At 55.5% G+C, this 19836-nt stretch overlaps 1 protein-coding gene across 1 annotated transcript; it reads right to left on the bottom strand.

Moving 5' to 3' along the window:
• Positions 1–432: 432 nt before the first annotated feature.
• On the bottom strand, positions 433–13714 carry LOC101098289 (putative GTP-binding protein 6). Its single transcript, XM_045050409.1, is given in 12 exon segments — positions 433–799; positions 1163–1315; positions 1793–1941; positions 3566–3774; positions 5874–5975; positions 5978–6031; positions 6950–7017; positions 7361–7491; positions 7643–7713; positions 8278–8415; positions 12941–13283; positions 13502–13714. Coding segments are annotated over 12 exon segments (1767 nt in total). The 3' UTR covers positions 433–663.
• Between the last annotated feature and the right edge of the window lie 6122 nt (positions 13715–19836).

Raw genomic sequence — 19836 nt, 5'->3', positions numbered from 1 at the left:
GTGGGCACACACCAGGGGCAGGCAGATGGGGCGGGACCTTGGGGGCTGGGGGTGGCCCACGCAGCACACTCCCCTGCCCACTGTGGTCTTTTCGGGGTCCCCGTACGAGCGAATCCCCAGGGTTGGCCAGTCTCCTGGTTTCAGGATGGGCTGGGCTGCCCTGTCCACACCTTGTCCTGTCTACACTGCCCCATCATCCACACTGCCCCGTCCCCTTGTTTCTCCTTGACCTGTGTGTGCCCTTGGAGGCCTCAGGGTCGTTGGGAGACAGTCCTTGTTGCCGGGACACTGCGGTGGGGAACATGGAGGTCTGGCAGCCCTGAGTTTATGGGGACCAGCACCCGGAAAGCCCCAAGTGGCTCCTCCCACACCCGCCACACTGGCAGGACCGTGTGCCTGGCGGCCGGCCCTTGGAAGACTTAGAAAGGCTGGTTTACAGACACAATAGCAGAGCTTTTAATATCCTGTAGCTGGAACAGCGTGGAAGGGAACCCACGCTTAGGTCACAAGCACATCCCCGCGGAGTCACCCTGAGACCTGACCTTTGACTTCTGGCCGCAAGGGGGCGGCCACCAGCCTTTCGGGCCCAGAAGGGAGCAAGGCACCTGAGGGGGCGGGCAGGACGCCCCAAGGCGGTGCTGAGGCCACACAGCCTCCCTTCCCTCACTGGCTGGCTGACTCCAGGAAGAGCTTCCGGAACTTGCTGTAGGCAGAGCTGCTGATGACAACCCTGACATTGGCCGCCCCTGCATCAGGGATCACGTCCACGTCCTGCACTGTCGCCTCCTGGTACAGCCAGCTGAGGAAGTGAGCAAGGGACATGTCTGTGAGGCGGGCAAGGACCCCAAAGGGCTATGTTCCCAGGAACTGGTCCCAGGCAGAGCGCCGTCCCACAGAACGCTACCCCTGAAGCCCCGTCCCCTGTCCCCGAAGAGTCCTGTCCCCGCAGAGCCCTGTCCCCCAACCGCACACCGCCTTGCTGTCACTGGTGGGGGACTTACTGCAACGAACCACCCCCCTGCATGCCTGTCAGCTCAAGGAGGCCGCTTGCCCCGCAGGCCAAGTCATTAACCCAGATTTGCTGCAGGCGCGTCAGACACCTGCCCGGTGTGCTGGTGCACTGCCCGGCCCTTCCTACACCTGCTTGGCCAGCCCCACGCACCTCAGCTGTGCCCCCGCCAGCCGGACTCGGAGCGTGAGGACCTGTCTCCCTGTGGCTCTCAGGACAGCGTCCTCCAGCCGGGCTCTCAGCTCCGGGAGCCTGTGTCCCAGGAGGGCGGACATGGCCACGGCCTGGGATCCTGCCGGGCTGTACCTGCGTCGGGGCGGCGGGCAGACCCCACTCAGCCCGGGGAACACCAGCGGGGGTCCCCAAGAACCCCCCCCCCCCGCCCACGGGGCCTGAACTGTGACTGTGTCAGACGGTCCCAGGAGAGGGCGCGACCCCACTGGACAGGGACACAGGGACGGAGAAAACCATAAGGCTGCGGTGACACGGGGGGGGGGGGCTGTGGGGGTGAGGGGTTCGGAACACGCCGCCCCTCCGATGGCATCGCGATTGTCTTGAGTTCAGGCACCTGAGGGAAGGCAGCCGGGACAAAGGCGCTGGGACCGCCCCTTTCCCTCCCGGGACCAGCAGGGGGCGCTCCGTGGAAAGCCGTCGGGGCGGGGCGGGGGGCGGTGAGAGGCGGGGTCGGTGAGGGGCGGCGGACGCCACAGGTCACCGGGCCGCGTCACCAGTACCTGCGGGAATGAGGTCCGGGGGGAGGGGGGCATGCTGGGGTCCACTCACCCGGGCACCAGGTCGACCTTGTTATGAACTTCCAGCACGGAGTCCAGCAGCGAGGCGGGCAGGCGCAGGCCCCGCAGGGCGGCCGGGACGCTGGCTTTCTGCAGCTCCGTCTCGGGGCGGCTCACGTCTCTCACGTGCACGACCAGATCCTGGGGAGCAGACGGGCCCCGTGCTGGGGACGGGGTTCCGGGGGTCACACCGGAGGACCCGCGCCGGCCGGGGGCTCTCACGGGCACCGCACGGTGGGGTGGGAGTGGGAGCCGGCTCGGCCCCCTCGCTGTCCCCTGCCCTGGTCGCGGTGGAAGGGGGCGGGGGCTCCCTGAGACCAGAGCTGGCCTGGGGCCCACGCAGTGTCCTTTGATCAGGGGTCCAGCCGTGGCCAGGCCACCGCCCTCCATGTGATTGGGGGCCCTGGGCGGCTCCCGCACGAAGACAGCAGGCACCTACCTGCGGGCTCGGGTAGGCCCCCGACCCCCCACTGGGTGCCTTGTTCATCATCCGCGGAAGCCTGAGTCTGCGTTACTCCAAATTTTAAAGGACGCCTCTTTCTACGTTTAAGTGTTTTTACAGGTAGGTGACCGATGCACAATTGGGAAAACGCGGGCATCTGACTGGTGCAGCCGTTTTGGCTGGGGTCATGACCTCACGGTTGGTGGGTTCAAGACCCACCTCGGGCTCGGGGCCCCGACAGCGTGGAGCCCGCTTGGGATCCTCTCTCTCCCTCTCTCCCAAGATAAATGAAAAAGAATTTGGAAAATGCAGCAAGAAGAAAGAGCTGCCTGTAATTCTGCCCCTGGGAACAGGCACCACCCACATTCCAGAATGTTCACTTCCAGGTTTTAGATGTGCTTAAAATTAAAAAAAAAAAAGTTTTACTTCAGAAATGTTCTAGATTTTCTGGAAATATGGCAGAGTGGACACGTGGCCCTCACCTTGCTGCCACAGCCAACATTAGTCATGGCGTGTGCCACAAGCCGGGGGTGACCCCGGGGTGCACTTGTGACGACATTCCAGGCTCTGTCCCGAGTCACTGGCCTCTCCCTTTCTATTCTGGACACCACCCAGGACACTTGTCACATTGCTGGTCACCTGTCCTTAGCCCCTCTGAGCCCTGACCACGTTGAGCACCGTGCAGGCATTTTGTGGGACGCCCTGTAGCTGAGGACGGCCTGGTTCATTCTCCTGTTCACACCACGGTTCGGGATTTGGGGGCAAGACCACAGAGAGCATGCCCTGAGTCCCCGCAGCCACAGCTGTGCACACAGGTGACCTGAGGGCTGAGGGGCAGGCGCCTGGTCACCCTGGACAGCGGCTCCACCTCCTTCTGTGAATTAGTCTTCAAAGGGGTCACCGGACAGGGCTCAGTCTCAGGGTGGCTTAGGCACCACCTTCCTCAGGGTGTGTGTGTCCAGAGACCCGGCCCCCGGGTTGTGTCGTGTGTGAGGGGACCTGGCCCCCATGTTGTGTCGTGTGAGGGGACCCAGCCCCCACATTGTGTTGTGTGTGAGGGCACCCAGTCCCAAGGTTGTGTCACATGTGAGGGGATCTGGCCCCCAAGTTGTGTCATGCTTGAGGGACTTCGCCCCCGTGTTGTATTGTGCATGAGGGAATCCTGCCCCCCAAGTTGTGTCATGTATGAGGGGACCTGCTACCCAGGGTTACGTCGTGTGTGAAGGTCCCAGATCCCTATGTTGTGTCACGTGTGAGGGGACCGGGCCCCAGGTTACACAGGTGTTTTAGGTAATTTGGCCTCTGGGATCATCCCACACTCACTGAATGAGCCACATCTTCCAGGGTGGCAGAGAAGGACTCGATCAGGCTGTGGGGCAGCTGGGAGAGGAAGCTGATGGTGTCCATGTAGATGACAGCCACGCGGGAGGGCAGCCACCCCGCGTGGGCTGTGACGTCCAGTGTCGCAAACAGCCGATCCTGGGGCCGGATGGTGTTATCACCCATCAGGGCCTTGATCAGTGTGGTTTTTCCTGGAAGATGGGTCACAGTGGACGCACTGTGTGAGGCCCCCTCACACGTGTCCCACCTCGGTAGCAGTCGAACCCACGTGCATCTGGCCGAGGGGCGGCCATGCATTGTAAGGTCTCTGAGCTCCTAGTCTCCGCCCTGTGTGGTCAAAGAACCTGCTGTTCTCCGTCACGCTTGCGGCCCAGAGGGCCAGGGCCCAGGGTACGAGTGCCTGTATGCAGGACAGCGGTGGTGCGGACAGGGTGGTGATGGCTGAGGGGGTGAGGGCACCCGTGCACATGAGGATAGTATAGACACAGCGGTCACATTTGTACACGTGTGGGTGACATGTGATTGGTGTCCACATAGATGAGGCAGGTTCTCCGCATGTCTGAGATACAGTAGGTATCTGCATGGCAGAAAGGTGATGGTGTAGACAGGGGCCGTGGTACCTATGGGGCATGTGTGTTGTCTGTGAGGTGGGCTGGGTGTCTGTGTAGACAGAGTGCTGGTGGTAGAATTGAGGTATGTGTATAAGGTGCACCGGATGTCTGTGTAGACGGAGTGATGATGGAGTGGGGTGGGTACACTGTGTGTGATGTAGGCTGGGCGTCTGTGTAGACAGAATGATGATGGAGTGGGGCAGGTACACTATGTGTGAGGTAGGCTGGGCCTCTGTGTAGACGGGGGTGTTGGTGGAGTTAGGGTATGTGTATAAGGCGGACCAGATGTCGGTGTAGATGGAGTGATGATGGAGTGGGTCAGGTACACTGTGTATGAGGTAGGCTGGGCGTCTGTGTAGACAGGGGTGTTGGTGGAGCTGGGGTATGTGTATAACGTGGACTGGGCGTCTGTGTAGATGGAGTGATGATGGAGTGGGGCAGGTACACTGTGAGGTAGGCTGGGCATCTGTGTAGATGGGGGTGTTGGTGGAGTTGGAGTTGTATAAGTTGGACTGGACATCTGTGTAGACGGGGTGGTGGTGAAATCGGTGTGTGTGTGTGGGGGGGTAGATGGGGGTGACAGCGTTAATGGAGTGTGGTGGTGTAGACAGGCAGGAGCTGTATGTGTCTGCAATGCCCCTAGAGGACGTCCCCTCCACTCAGCCTTCCTGCAAGAATGCGCCCGTGTGTGTGCCTGACACCTGTGTTCAGGGCCACGCTAGCACCACGCCAGCTCATGGACATTACTGGTGGCCACTGGCTTCAGCCCGCCCCACAGGTGAATGAGGAGATGACCTGGTAGGGCAGCCCCACCTGGACACACAGGTGCCCTCACCACACAGGTCCCAGGGCACAGACTCCTCTGTGCTGGTGAGCCACGGGCCGTGGGCATAACCTAGTAGTACTGAGTTCGGTAGCCTCGGCGGAGCTCCAGAAGCTCGGTGCTGACGCCGCCGTGCGGACGCACTCGCCGTTTCCCACAGGGTGAGAGCCTGTATCTACCCAAGCGGGATTCTCTGCAGCTGCGGTGCCCCCGCACTTTCTGTTCCAGGTTTTGTGGGAAGTTCCCTCCCTCCTTGAGGACAGGGAGCCGGTGGCGTGAGGCTGGTGGGGACCTCACGCTGGCAGGGGAGTGGACCTCGCGCAGCCCGGCACCCGCTGGCGGACCGGACCCCGACGGTGAGGAAGTCGCACCTGCCGTTGTCTCCCTTTACCGAGCACAGCCGTGAGCTCAGGGCTTCGGGATGAAGGAGACCCGAGGTTCCGTGTCCTGCAGACGATCGCGCTGAGCGCACACATTAAGCTAAACCACGAGCCCTGTGGTGAGGTCCTACTGCGCACAGTCTGAACCACTTTTATCCTTCTAAGGGCCTGCCCACCATGAATGGTCTTAACACCATCACCCTTCTGTCTCTCTCTGTCTCAACACACTTGTAAGAGAAGGGAGTGCAGTCCGCTGTCCAGCACTCGATGACCACGCTAGTGACCTGATGGGGCACCCGCCGTGGGCCCTGCAAATGCCCCAGGGACATGAGCCATGCTTTCCACCTGTTCTCATCATCCATCAGCCCTCTGAATCCCAGGGCCTTGTTGCATTTGTGAGTGGTTTCTCCCCAAATGCACAGGCAGGGTGGTGGGGGGACGGTGGACCCCCCAGAAGCCCACAGAACTTCTCTTACCGCAGTTTGTGTATCCCACCATGGAGACCACAGGAAACTCCCGCCGTCTGCGCTGCCTTCCCAGGAGATGCCTTTTGTCCCGAAGTCTGTCCAGGGCCTTCAAATCTTCAGCTCCTTGTCCTTCAGCAGGTGCCGTTGCACCTGCATGAGCGATTCTCCTACAAACACCCAACACGGTGAGTCAGTGAGCACACTCACAAAGACGTAAGAGCAGAGTGAGCCACGCGGGTCCCTGTGTGCGTTGTGGACAGGCATTCTGCCCCTGGGACCTGCCCCCCGCCCTGCCGGTCTGCTCTTCTATACTGCCCCAGCACCTTCCTGTCTGACAGATGGCTTCACCCAGTGGAGGGTGGCCTCGCCTCCGGACTTCTGCCCTCTGAGGTCACCTGGGCTCCCCTTTATTTGGGAGTAAGGGAGAGCCTCAGAAGGACATGATATCCAGAGCCACCTGAGCGGTGCCCCAAAGACACATCTACATCCTGACCCCTGGGACCTGTGAACGGGAACTCATTTTGGAATATGGTCTGGGCGCATATAACTGGTGAGGGATCTGAGGGGTCATCCTGGATCAGTGTGGCCCTAAATCCAAAGACAAATGTCTGCATAACATAAGAGAAGACAGAGGAGAAGCCGTGTGAAGATGTGAAGACCCATGTGGGAGGGACACAGCCACGAGCCCAGGGACGCCTGGAGCCCCAGAAGCTGCAAGAGGCAGGAAGGACCCTCCCCTGGAGCCTCTGGAGGGAGCACAGCCCTGCCCACTTGGATCTCAGCGGCCCTGCCCAACCCCCCTAACCCGATCTCAGCGGCCCTGCCCCCACCCCACCCCCCAGATCTCAGACTTCTGGTCTCCAGAGCTGACAGAGTAGATTCCTGAGGTTTTAAGGCTCTGGCTTGTGGTCCTTCATTGCAGCCACCCCAGCAGACCACGTAGATATTCTAGTTTGTGTGAATGGGACCATGTATGAGGTCACATGCAGCCCCACTGGGATCTTTCAGCGCTGCTGTCCCCTTCCTAAGGGTGGCTGCCGTGACATAACCCCTTCTGAGCACGTGGTGACAAGACCTCACGTTACCTGACCCCATGATGTAGCGTGAGCCTCCTCCCCGTCCATCCAGGCGGGTGGTACTGCTCAGGTGGGACCTGCCGTGGAAAGGGGGCGTCTCAGTAGACAGGGTGAGACGTCCGTGCCCATCTAGGGGGAGCGCACCAGGTGACAGCACACAGATGCGAGGGTGAGATGAGAACTCTGGGTGGAGAGAGCGAGGCAGGAGGTCTTTCCTCCTGCCTGGATCTTCACCGTCACGGAAGGGGGGGGGGGCCACAGCGGGGTGACCTGTCCGGGTAGGCATGCTGCTTGGACAGGAGCCTGACAGGCCTCGTCCGGGAGGGCACGGCCAGCCCTGCCTTCCGTCTTCACTGCACCCCAGGCAACGGGTCGGACATGCGACTAGGCGAGCCGCGAGAGCTGGGGCGTGCCCCGAACCTGAGAAGGGGGAGCTCAGCCAGCGCGACCTGCAGCCGGGCCTCCTTCGTCCGGGCGTTGCAGCGGAAAATGGAAAGAACAACGGTGAATCGGTCAAACACCTGCACGCCCCAGGCGGCCTCCAGTTCTTTCTGGAAACGGAGGGAGGGAGTGAGGGCATCTGCAGCAGTGTCTCGGGTGAAGGGGGCCGCCGAGATGGCGTCCACGATCCCGGGGCCTCCTCCGTCCGACCCGACTCCCTCCGCCCCGGAGCGTGGGAAGCGCCCTGAGACTCCCGTGTACCTTGGTGGGCGGGGCCATCCTCTCCACATTCAGAAAGACCGAGGTGTTTTCTGGCAACGCTCTGATTTTCTCTGAGGAAAAGAGAAGGTTCGGTTGGACGTCAGGGCTCCATGGGGTCTGTCGTGGGGCCGACCCTGGGCTCAGGCTGGCTGTGGTCACCGGGTACCCCTCGACTCCCTGAGTGTGTATTTGGGAAGTCGGGTGTGTGAGGCAGGGGAGGGGAGGACCGGGGTCCTTCGGGGGTCATGGGTCTTGCACACGCAGGTGACACGACCCCACGGGGTCTGAATGGCTCCATGACCTGTGGTGACAGAGCTGGGCGGTGAGCACCCCCTCAGCGTATCCGCAGGGCTCGCTGCTCTGAAGTGTGACACCCCCGGGGGTCCCTGGAAGGCAGGGTTCACACACAGCACCCTGTCTGCGGGGAGGGCTGGGCTGGGGTCCCGGGGCCGGTTTCCACCGGACTCTGAATTGCCCCGACGGCCCCACTGGGCACAGTTCAGGTTGCGATCGGGGCACGGAGGCGTTTTGGACGTCCGATCCAAGTTCCCGTGAGGACACCTCTACTCGGCCCAGACGGCGAGAGCCCCACCATTCCTGCTCCAGGAGGAAGAGAGCCAAGGAGCAGGGCCCACCTGTCAGGTGCCGCAGGGTCCCTCTGCCGAACGCGACCTTCCCTTCGGGTGTTCTGGCGGGCACCACCATCCTTTCCACCACCGACCAGCGGTCCAGCGTGTGGACCAGAGATTCCGCCTCCGCCACCTGCCGGTCAGCTTCGGGGAGACACAGGGCCAGGGTGAGGGACGCACCCTTGCGAGGTCGGCCCCGGGGCCCCGTGCTCCCCAGCTCGGATGCTGCAGCACGGCGGCACAGAGGTCCGGACGCAGCACCCAGGTAGGCACCTGGTCCGAAACACAGCTGTGTGCCTCCAGGCCCAGACCGTTGCAGCCTCCGCTCACGCTGGACGCCGGGGGCTGGGCAGATAACGGGACGTGGGCTCGGTGAGGCCCCCGCGGTCTGTTGTGACCCAGCGGACAGCCGGTCTCGTGACGGAGCCCAGGAACTGGCTACATTCATTGCCTGCAGGGTGGGCTGTGAGCCCCCGCTTAGGCAGGGAGTGGGGCGCAAGTGCCAGTGGGTCCTGGGGCTTGGAGTCCTGACTGCTGCCGACAGGGCCGAGGGGGGCTCAGGGCTCTGTGACACGGAGGCCAGCGTGCTGGGTCCCACCCCTGTGACACTTGTACTAAGCGCCCGCTGTGCCCCAGTGCGGTCCGCCCTCTCCCGGCGGCCGCCTTGGAGCACAGTGTCCTCAGGTTCCCCTGAGGGACCTCGCTGGTCCTCCTCACCTCACCCCTCTGGGTGGGGTCCCCCGATTCGACTCCTTAACCGTCACACGTGGGGCATCGGCAACCCCCACAGACGCGGTCTTTCCTGACCTCCGTGGGGGGCCAGGTCCCCACTCAACCGTGGATCACCGTGTAGCTTCCCACAACCCCCCTGGCGGTCCTGCTCCTGCGGACCCCCACAGCCACCGGCCTGGGGGTCTGGTCGAAGTGCCACGTGGGACCCCCAACGCTAATGCTCGGGGATCCACCAGGTGGGGATGAAACCTCAGGACACTTGTGTATTCACAGTTCACATGCACGGGCTCACTCACAACTGGGCCCTGCTCGCAGGACTACGGAGGCTTCCCCCACCCCTCACCTCCCCACCCCTGCACCACAACTCCCTACCCCTGCACCACAGCTCCCCACCCCTGCCCCACACCTCCCCTCCCCGCCCCACACCTCCCCTCCCCTGCCTCACACCTCGGCACCACACCACTGAAGACCAGTTGACACCACTTCCTTGTACCCCATCTATCACATCTGGCCATTAGGAGAAAATTACAGGGTATACTGACAGGTGACAAACGTGATGTAAAGACACAGAGCAGTCTCAGAGCCAGTGGAATATGGCAGGAATGCTGGAATTATCGGACCAGGAACTTACAACAACTATGATTCATATGCTAAGGGCTCTGACAGATAAAGGAGCCGGCACGCAAGGACAGATGGGCAACGTAAGCAGACAGATGGAAATCTGAAGAAAGAGCCAAACAGAAATGCTGGCTGTCACAAACACTCCAACGAAAAGGAAGAATCCGCTAATAGGCTTATGAGTGGGCTGGACAAGGCCAAGGAATGAATCTCTAAGCTTGAAGACAGGACAAGAGTCGTGATGAAGAAATTCCGACTGTGAATGACGTAGAGAAACTGAAAAGTCAAGCCACAAACTAGAAGAAAATATTTGTAAAAAACATCTGAGAAAGGGCTATTATCCAGAAGAACTCTTAAAACTTAGCAATAAAAGAAGAACTTGAGGGGCACCTGAGGGCTCAGTTGGTCGAGCGTCCAACCTTGGCTCAGGTCATGATCTCGTGGTTCGTGAGTTCGAGCCCCACGTCGGGCGCTGTGCTGACAGCTCAGAGCCCGGAGCCTGCTTCAGATTCTGTGTCTCTCTCTCCTTCTGCCCTTGCCCTGCTGGTACTCTGTCTCTGTCTCTCAAAAAGTGAATAAACATTAAAAAATGTATTTTAAGGGGCCCCTGGGTGGCTCAGTGGGTCGAGTGTCCAACTTCGGCTCAGGGCATGATCTCGCGGCTCGTGAGTTCGAGTCCCGCATCAGGCTCTGTGCTGAGAGCTCAGAGCCTGGAGCCTGCTTTGGATTCTGTGTCTCTCTCTCTGCCCCTTCCCTGCTCATGCTCTGTCTCTGTCTCTCAAAGATGAATAAACGTTTAAAAAAAATTAAAAAAAAAAAAAACTTGATCAAAAGCTGGGTCAAACAGGACGCCTCAGTGGCTCGGTTGGTTGAGGGTCTGACTTTGGCTCAGGTCACAATCTTACGGTTTGTGAGATCGAGTTCTGCGCGGGGCTGTCAGTGGGAGTTGGCTTGGGACCCTCTGCCCCCTCTCTCTTCACCTCTCCCGCTCCTGCTCTCTGAAAAATAAACTTTAAAAAAATTTATAATAAAAATATAAAAAAACAAAAGCTGGGCTGAAGACTTAACACACACTTGACCACAGAAGCTGGGGAGAGACGCTCTACACCATATGTGGTCGGGGAAATGAATGCACGTTACCTCGAGAGCCACGCACACCTGTGAGGCTGGCCCAGACGCAGAATGCGGACAACACCTGACACTGGTGACACGGTGCAGCAAGAACCCTCCTTGGTCACTGATGGGAACCCAAAGTGGTGCAGCCGCTGGCAAAGCAGTTTGATGCTTTCTTATAAAACCAAATGTGCTCTTACCAGAGGGTCCAGCAGAATGCTCCCTGGTATTTACCCAAGTGAACAGAAACTTAGGTCCACACAAAGTTGCACGTGGATGTTTACAGCAGCTTGGAAGCAACCTTGATGTCCCTCAGCAGGTGGATGAATAAATACACTGGGGGCCATCCAGACAATAGGGTCTTAGCACCACCAGAAACAAATGAGCTGTATGGCCACAGAAACTCACGCAGGAGCCTTAGATGCATGTGATTGAGCGACAGGAGCCGGTCTGAAAAGGCTGCATAGTGGATGGTTCTAACCCTATGATGTTCTGGAAAAGGCAGAACGAGGCACATAGTAAAAATATCTGCAGTTGCCAGGAAGGGGGTGGGGTGAAGCATGAACAGGAGGGGCAGTGAAACCCTCTGCAGAATCCTGTAATGATGGATCCGTAACATTGTACATTGTCTAGACCCACAGAGCGTGAAACACTGAGAGTGAATCGTACTGTAAACCATGGACTCTGGGTGATTCCATGTTCACGTAGGTTCCTGGATCGTAATATGTGTCCTGCTCTGATGGGGATGCTGGTAACACACGAGGCTAACCAGGTGGGACAGGAGGTATAGGGAACCCTCTGTACTGTCTTCTCAAGTTTCCTGTGCAACTAACACTACTCTAAAAGGATTTAAAAGAGAAAACAAGGAACATAGCACTGAGATGGAATGTTCTTGAACAGGAAAGTTCACAGGAACAGAGAGCAGATTCGTGGCTGTGAGGGACTGGATGGGGATGCGATGCAAAGTGGCTGGTATTAAGAGGACAGGGCCTCCTGTGGTGATATGAACCACACAGAGGGGCTGGCTGCAATGTGCTTAATGCTACTGAACTGTGCCCAGCAGAAGGCTAATTACGAATGACATGTTAATAAAGGTCTAAGGGGAAGGGGGGAATTAAAAGAACCCACAGTATCAGGTCACCCTCCTGCTCAATGCAGAGTACTCGTGACAACCCCAGCACTTACAGCCCACATCAGTGTGTGTTAGACACCCAGGGACTCCACTGTAAGTGCCCCCACCTCCCCAAAGCCACCCAGCCAGCCTGCCGGGGGTCACAGGCCGTGCTCCCTGGAGGACCCCTCTCTGGAGACTGTCCTCACATCTCTGTGCCTGCCCCTTTCCACTGTGGGGTCTGGTCTTCCCAAGCCATTCAGGATCGCCCTGCTGAGACCCTCGAACCACGTTTTCGCCCACCCGAAGCACGTGGGCCCAGAAGGTGGCTCTCTGCCGTGAGTGCATGCTGTGCCCCGAGCCTCCATCAGCACAGGCACAGCACTGGCTGTGAGCTACTGGGGGGAACGGTGGTGGTCCCAGGCAGCTGCCCTGGAGAGGGCAGGCAGACAAGGGTTTGCGGTTCCGGGTATAAAGTGCATGTACTATAACCGTCTTCTTGCGCAATCTTTAGTATTCAGTGGTTACATAAATGAAAATGCTGCACAGTAAGGTACTTAAGGATCCGTCTCACACACACACACTCACACACAGACGGGGCACACTGGCTCTAGACTTTTGTTAGATTCTTTACAAAAGAACGGGTAGGACACAACACACAATGCAGGGGAGAGGAGGGCTTAACCAGGAAGCAGGCAGAGAGGGGATAGGGCCAGGCAGCAGAGAGCTGGTGCTGCCTCCAGCAGGTTTAAGGGGGATGGGTGCTGGCATTTCAGTGCTGCGCTTGGCGCCCCGCCCCCTCAGCCCAAGCCCTCCGAGTCTCCGCCCCCCGATGCCCCGCCCCTCCCAATCTCCGCCCCCAGAGCGCCAGCCCTGAGCTCTGGCATCGGGAGCCCCGCCCATCCGAATCTCCGCCCCCAGCGCCAGCCCTGAAAGCCCTGCCCCCAGCCTCCACTCCGGAGTTCAAGCGCCTACAACCACGCCCCCCAAGCCCCGACCCCCCACTGAGCTCCAGCCCGATTCTCCCGAGTCTACGCCCCCTGGAAGCCCCGCCTCTGAGTCCCCGGCTCCGTCCGCGGCGCAGTTCCTGCGCACCTCGGGTCGGCTGCGGCTTCCCGGGTCCCCACTTGACCTCAGGGTGAACCAGGCACACACACTGGGTCCCCACCGGCAGCAAAGGGTCCCTCCTCAGCAGCTCCTCCTCCTTTTCTTCCTCGTCCTCGGCATCTTCTGGTTCCTCCACCTCTCCCGTTCGGCTTCTCGGGCCATCAGCCGGTGGGCCCCGTCCTCTGCCCCCTCGCCCCTTGAGGCCCCCGGGCCCGAAGGTGGCGAGCGCGCGCTCAGGGCAGAACAGCAGCGGCGGCGCGGGTCTCGGAGCCCGGTGGCAAAGAACCACGCGAGACAGACAGGCCCCCGGGCGGATGGCGGCCCGCAGGGCCTACTTCCCGCACTCACAGGAACGCTATGGGGCGGGGCTTCGGGTGGGGCGTGTTCCCATGCGAACTCCCCATTGGCCGCCGGACTTAACGTGCTCGTCGCCGCTTGATTGACGCGAGTGGTCCTGGGCAGTCAAAATTTGGGACTACGCCGCAGCCGGGGATTAGCTTCGCTTCCGCGGATCCTGCTCGGGGTGTATGCCCGCATCGGTAGTGCCACCAGCGGGGCAGGCGCGGGCATCCGACCCTGGGCGGGCGCTTCCCCACACCCGTCCCTATCCGGCTTCTGAGCGGGACTGGTGATTTGGTCCTGGAGGCCTGACTGCTCCCCCAGAGGTCCCACATACTGCCAGGAGGTACGAGGCTGCCCCGGGGGTGGGGGTGCCTCCAAATCCTGCCGCGGGAGTCCGAGTGAGGCCGCGGGGGTCCACATCCAGCCTTGGGGTTAGAGGAGCTCCCTCGGGGGTCCCACATCCAGCCTTGGAGATAGGAGTGCTCCCTCAGCGGTCCCACATCTTGTATTGGGGGTCCGAGTGCTGCCCCCGGGGGGGGGGGTCTCCACATCCTGCCTTGGGGTCCGAGTGAGGCCGCTGGGGGCACATATCATGACTTGAGGCTCAGAGTGCTCCCCCAGGGTTCCCACACCCTGCTTAGGGGTGTGAAGGCACCCCTTGGGGGGTCCTACATACTGCCTTGGGGGGTCCGAGTGCTCCTCCAGGATTCCCACATCTTGCCTTGGGGGTCTGAGACCTTTTCGGGGGTCAGGAATTCTACCTTGCAAGTCTAGTACTGCCCTGGGGGATCCCACATCCTGCCTTGGATGGTGGCCCATACATTTGTCTGGCCATGGAACCCAAAAACTAATCCGGACCGGCACCCTCCCTTATGCACTCCACTCAGCCCTTTTGGTCACCAACTGCACTGTTGTGGGTTCAGTCCCTGGAGCCTTCTGGGACCTAACCCTAAATATAACTGAAACCCTAACCATAACCCTCAACCGAAACCTAACCCTATCTCCAAACCTAACCCTATGCTTGACCTGCACCATCCCATGGGCCCTCACTTCAGCCCTCCAGGGAGATCACCAGCCTGGAGTAGCTTTGGCCCTGGCGGCATTCCTGGACCAAACCCTAACCTAGCTAAGGCTCTCTCCCCATGGGGGACCCATTACCAAAGTCTGACAATACCATGCACATGGGGTCCAAGAGCGGTGCAGGATCACTTGGCACAGAACCTGGAACATCAACATGTCATTTCCAAGGCCCGGCAGAAGCTGCCAAGGAGGATTCCTGCTGCCAACCCGACCAGAAGCCCATATATTTGTGTGGCCTTGGAACCCAAAGACTAATCCTGACCGGCACCTTCCCATTTGTAATCCACTCAGCCCGTCGGGGAGACAACTGCACTGCTCTGGGTTCAGCAGCTGGAGCCTCCTGGGACCTAACCCTAACCCTAACTGTAACCCTAACCATAACCCTCACCCTAAGCCTAACCCTGTCTCAAACACTAACCCTACACTTGATCCGTACCCTCCCATATGTCCTCACTTCAGCCCTCGAGAGAGATCACGAAACTGGTGTCACTTCGGCCCTGGCGATGTCCCTGGACCAAACCCTAACCCTAGCTAAGGCTCTCTCCCCATGGGGACCCAATTCCAAAGTCTGACAACAGCAAACACACGGGTTCCAGAATCAGTGTAGAAATACTCGGCATGGAACGTGGAACATCATGTCATTTCCCAAGAGTGACTGCAGCTGCAGGAGAGGATCCTGAGCCTACCAAAAGAGTGGCACATACATTTGTCTGGCTTTGGAACACAAGGACTAATCCTGACAGGAACCATCCCTTGTGCAGTCCACTCAGCCCTTCAGGGAGACAACTGCATTGCTCTGGGTTCAGAGCCTGGAGCCTCCTTGAACCTAAACCTAACCCTAACTGTAACCCTAACCATAACCCTCACCCTAACCCTAACTCTATCCCTTACCTACAGTTGACCTGCACCCTTCATGGGCCCTCACTTGAGCCCTCGAGGGAAATCACGAGACTGGAGTCACTTCATCCCTGGTGACGTCTCTGGACCGAACCCTCACTGAAGCTAAGGCTGTCTCCTGATGAAGACCCATTCCTAATTCTGAAAACACCATGCACATGGGTCCCAGTAGCGGTGCATGATCAATCTGAGGGAATGTGGAAAATCACCACGTCATTTCCAAAGCTCAATTGGATTTGCACGACGGGGCTCCTGACGCCCTGCTGAAGAGTGGCCCACACAAGAGGCTGGCTCTGGAAGCCAAAATCTAAGCCTGACCGGCAGCCTTAACCTATACCTAACCCTAACCCTAACCCTACACCTACCCTAACCCCTACCCCTATCCCTAACTTTAACCCTAACCCATTTCAAGTTTCCCCGCTGGTGCCCCAGGTAGAAATAGACAATTGGGAACAAATTAATGAATGAACACAGATTGAACATCTGTGTTTTATTTTTATTTATTTATTTTTAATGTTTTTAAATGTTTTTATTTATTTTTGAGACAGAGAGAGACAGAGCATGAGCAGAGGAGGGGCAGAGAGAGAGGGAGACACAGAATCCAAAGCAGGCTCCAGGCTCTGAGCTGTCAGCACAAAACCCGACATGGGGCTCGCACTCATGGACTGTGAGATCATGACCTGAGCTGAAGTCAGACCCTTAACCGACTGAGCCACCCAGGCACCCGGAACATCTGTGTTTTAAATGAACATCTGTGTTAAATGAACACAGATGGAACATATTTGATATTGAAAGGGATTTGATATTTAAACGTATTAAGTTTGTTGGTTTAAGATAGACATGTCTTTAAAGTTATCATTAAGTAAATAAAACTTTTTTTATTTAAAAAAATTTTTAATGTTTATTTTTTGAGGGTGAGACAGTGTGAGCGGGCGAGGGGCAGAGAGAAAGAGGGAGGCACAGAATCCGAAGCAGGCTCCAGGCTCTGAGCTGTCAGCACAGAGCTCAACATGGGGCTCAAAACCACAAGCTGTGAGATCATAACCTGAGCCGAAGTCAGATGCTTAACTGACTGAGCCACCCAGGCGCCCCCATAAAATTTTTTTCTACCTAATGTTTTCTGAAGGTCAAATAAGGTCTTGTTATCTCTGTTACAATTTGTCAGCAAAAAAGGTGACTTATAATGATGGTTAATTTTGTCTGTCTCAAAGTTTTCATGGGTAATTTTTACGATAGCTTTCAAAGTTTTTGGTAACCTAAAACGTTAAAGTTTTGCTTGCATGATAAATTGAGAGTTGAGATTGAATTAATTGGATATCAGGCGAGATAAGAAGCTAATTACTAATTACTAAATGTAAGTTTGTGCTTCTGACTTGTTGCAGAGAAACAAAGGATATTTGGATATGTGAGGAAACATGCTTAATAGATTCATAAGTTTGTCATCTAAAGAAATTCTGCTGTAACGTAGAGTTCACATTTGGTTACTACTTAGTTTTCAGTGGAGACTAAGATTTCTAAGAGTTAAAATTCTGCTAAATGTAGTTAACACTGATGGAAATAAGAAAAGGAACTCTGTAGAGAAGTAGGAGATATGAAATAAAGATATAAAAAATTGAAATATATTTTTGTAGAAGGTAAAAGAAAGTAATCTTGTCCTAAATGAGACTGGTTATTTTAAAAGAAATGGCTTGGGAGAAAATCTAAATGGAAAGGAAAGTCGTAGAAGGTCTATGTGGGGAAATCTTTGGAAAGGAATTTTATGTGTGGTTAGGATGGGCTAAGGTTAAAATAATTGGATTTTAGGGGCACCTGGGTGGCTCAGTCAGTTGAGCATCCGACTTCAGATCAAGTCATGATCTCACGGTTCGTGAGTTCGAGCCCTGCATCGGGCTCTGTGCTGACAGCTCAGAGCCTGGAACCTGCTTTGGATTCTGTGTCTCCCTCTATGTCCTCCCCTCCTCCCCTTCTCAAAAATACATAAACATTAAAAATTTTTTAAAAATAAATGGATTGTAAATTACACTGTGTTAAGATTCAATTCCTCCTCCTTTGATCCAAAGGCTTGGAAAATAATAGCAATACCCTTGGTGTCAGCCTCCAAATTCTCCACATTTGTGTTGTTTCTGTTTAGCAGAGAATGGATGCCTCTGCCATATGAGGAATGGATGATATATAAAGGGCTTTTACTGAGATATATGGGAGCCATCTTACTAAACTTAGCCCATTGTATGTCGAAATTGATATCCACATGGCTGGAACATATGTGTGTGGGCATTGCTAAAAAAGGCAGGGAAATAGACCTTGACTTTGGCCCTTTAATCCCCTCCCTCAATGGTGGGTGATCAATATGTAAGTTCCTGTTGGGCAAAAATAAAATTAGTGCATTCTATGACAACCAGGGAAGTCTCGCTTGGTCACAGTCCATACCCCCAAGGTCCTGCAGGCCGGAAACAGAGGGGTAGGAGAAATTGGGGAAGAAAAGGTCAGCTCTCAGGGGTAAGGTCAAGCCTGGGTAAGAGTGGCTACTCCCAGCACCTCACAAGACTGACAGGGCTTTTGGCTGCCAGTCACATAGCCAGCCAAAACACGGGGTCAGAAGATCAGGTTTCTCCTGGCCAGCTATAGGAAATTGAGATAAAGGATGCCTTTCTTTCTTTTTCCTATAGATGGATAATTCCCCAACCAAGGCCATTATTCCTTTGGAATGCATTATGATTCATTTCCTATTGCACAAAGCCTTGGCCCCAATACAAATTGGAGGAGAAAACATGGCTTCAGAAGGAAAATATCAATGATAATACTATCCTACAATTGAACTTGTTTTGCAAATGTAAAGAAAAATGGGGAGAATCTCCCTATGTTCATTGTTTTGGGGTCTTAAATCAAAATATATGTAAGCAATGTAAGATGGATCCTGATTTAATGGCAAACCTTTCTAAAGCCCAGCAATCAAGAGGGGAAACAATTAAGGGCCCCTTACCTGTATCCAAAGCAGACCTAGAGAAGGAGGACGGAAATTCTTCCACCTCAACCTCCTCCTCCTCGGGTCCTCAATCTATATAAAAAAATTCAACTCTGCTCCCTGCTACCCACCTTATCCAGGCATGTTTCCCTTACAAGAAGCTAGAATGCCAGAAGGGGAAACCATTACATTATAAGATTTAAGACAGATAAAAAGAGATCTAGGTAAATTTTCTGATTGGATAAAAATGTACAGGCTTTTCAGAATATTGAGTATGTTTTTAAGTTGACCTGGAAAAATATAATGCTTTTGTTAAATCAGACTCTTAAGACAGAAAAATGTGGGGTTCAGGTAGCAGCTAAGAGATATGGAGATGAGCAACTCATTAATTACCATGGGACTGGAGGTCCTATAGGGAACTTTCAGCTCCCTACTACTGGAGCTCAGGCAGTTCCACCCCAAGATCCTAATTGGGACCATGACCATCCCAATGGGGAATGATATTGCTCCACCTCCAAGCTTATGTTTTGGAAAAATTAAAGAAATCTAAGATTAAGCCCTTAAATTATGCTAAATTAGCCACTATTTTACAAACACAAAATGAGAGCCTGATGGCCTTCCTGGAGACGTTGAGGGAATCTCTCATTAAATATATGGGTATCTCCCCTGACATCTCTAAGGCTGAGATGATTTTAAAGGACAAAGTTGTCCAAGATATTCAGAGGAAATGCAAAAATTGGCTGTTGGTCTGGAAGGGACACCAATTGGGTGTATTACAACCAAGATTTAAAAAAAAAAAAAATCTTGAGGCCTTGGTCATGGCCTTATGTACCATGTCAGTACTATGTAATACTAGACTTCCAGAGGTCCTGGCACCAAATGCCACGTATGTGGCCATAGAGGGCCCTGGAAATAAGACTGCCCTCAGAAGAGACAATGAAGTCAAAGCCCTGTAAGCCATGCTCCTTGTGTGGAGACAATCACCGGAAGCCTGAATGCCCCTAGGGACCTCTATCTGCAAGGGCTCAGAAAACCAGAGTCCCTGGAAGGGATTGATGGGGTCTGGGCTCTTCGGGATGGCTCCCAGAACCAACTGTCTATTGGAAGCCCAGAGCCTCCGGTAACTCTGGAAAATTCAGGTAACTAGGAAGCCGGTTCAGTTTCTTCTTGATACTGGAGCCACCTTTTCTGACCCCCTTTCCACTCCAGGCCAACTATCCAAATGCCAGCATTACAATTAGAGCCATCTCTGGAAAACCTCTAACTAAATATTTTTCTCAGCCCCTGGGATGTATGAGGGAAAACCTAATTTTTTCTCATTCATTCCTCATAATGACAGAGAGCCTTACTCCCTTGCAAAAAAGGACATTATAACTAAATTAGAGACTATAGTGCTACAAACTCCAGGACAGATAAACAATTATGTGAGTTGGGAAATTACTGGATATTGTAGGCTGTGGATACCAGGGTTCAGAAAATAGCTCTCCTGCTATATCAACTATTTCCGACCCGCCCCGCCCCCCCAGGGGAGTTCTACCAGACGTTTATTTTTTTATTATTATTTTTTTCATTTATTATTTATTTATTTATTTATTTATTTTCA

Source organism: Felis catus, chromosome X, assembly GCF_018350175.1.
Source record: "Felis catus isolate Fca126 chromosome X, F.catus_Fca126_mat1.0, whole genome shotgun sequence".
In the NCBI taxonomy this organism is placed as follows: Eukaryota; Metazoa; Chordata; class Mammalia; order Carnivora; family Felidae; genus Felis; species Felis catus.
The sequence above is the reverse complement of the archived record's forward strand: the minus strand, read 5'-3'. Positions and strand labels throughout refer to the sequence as shown.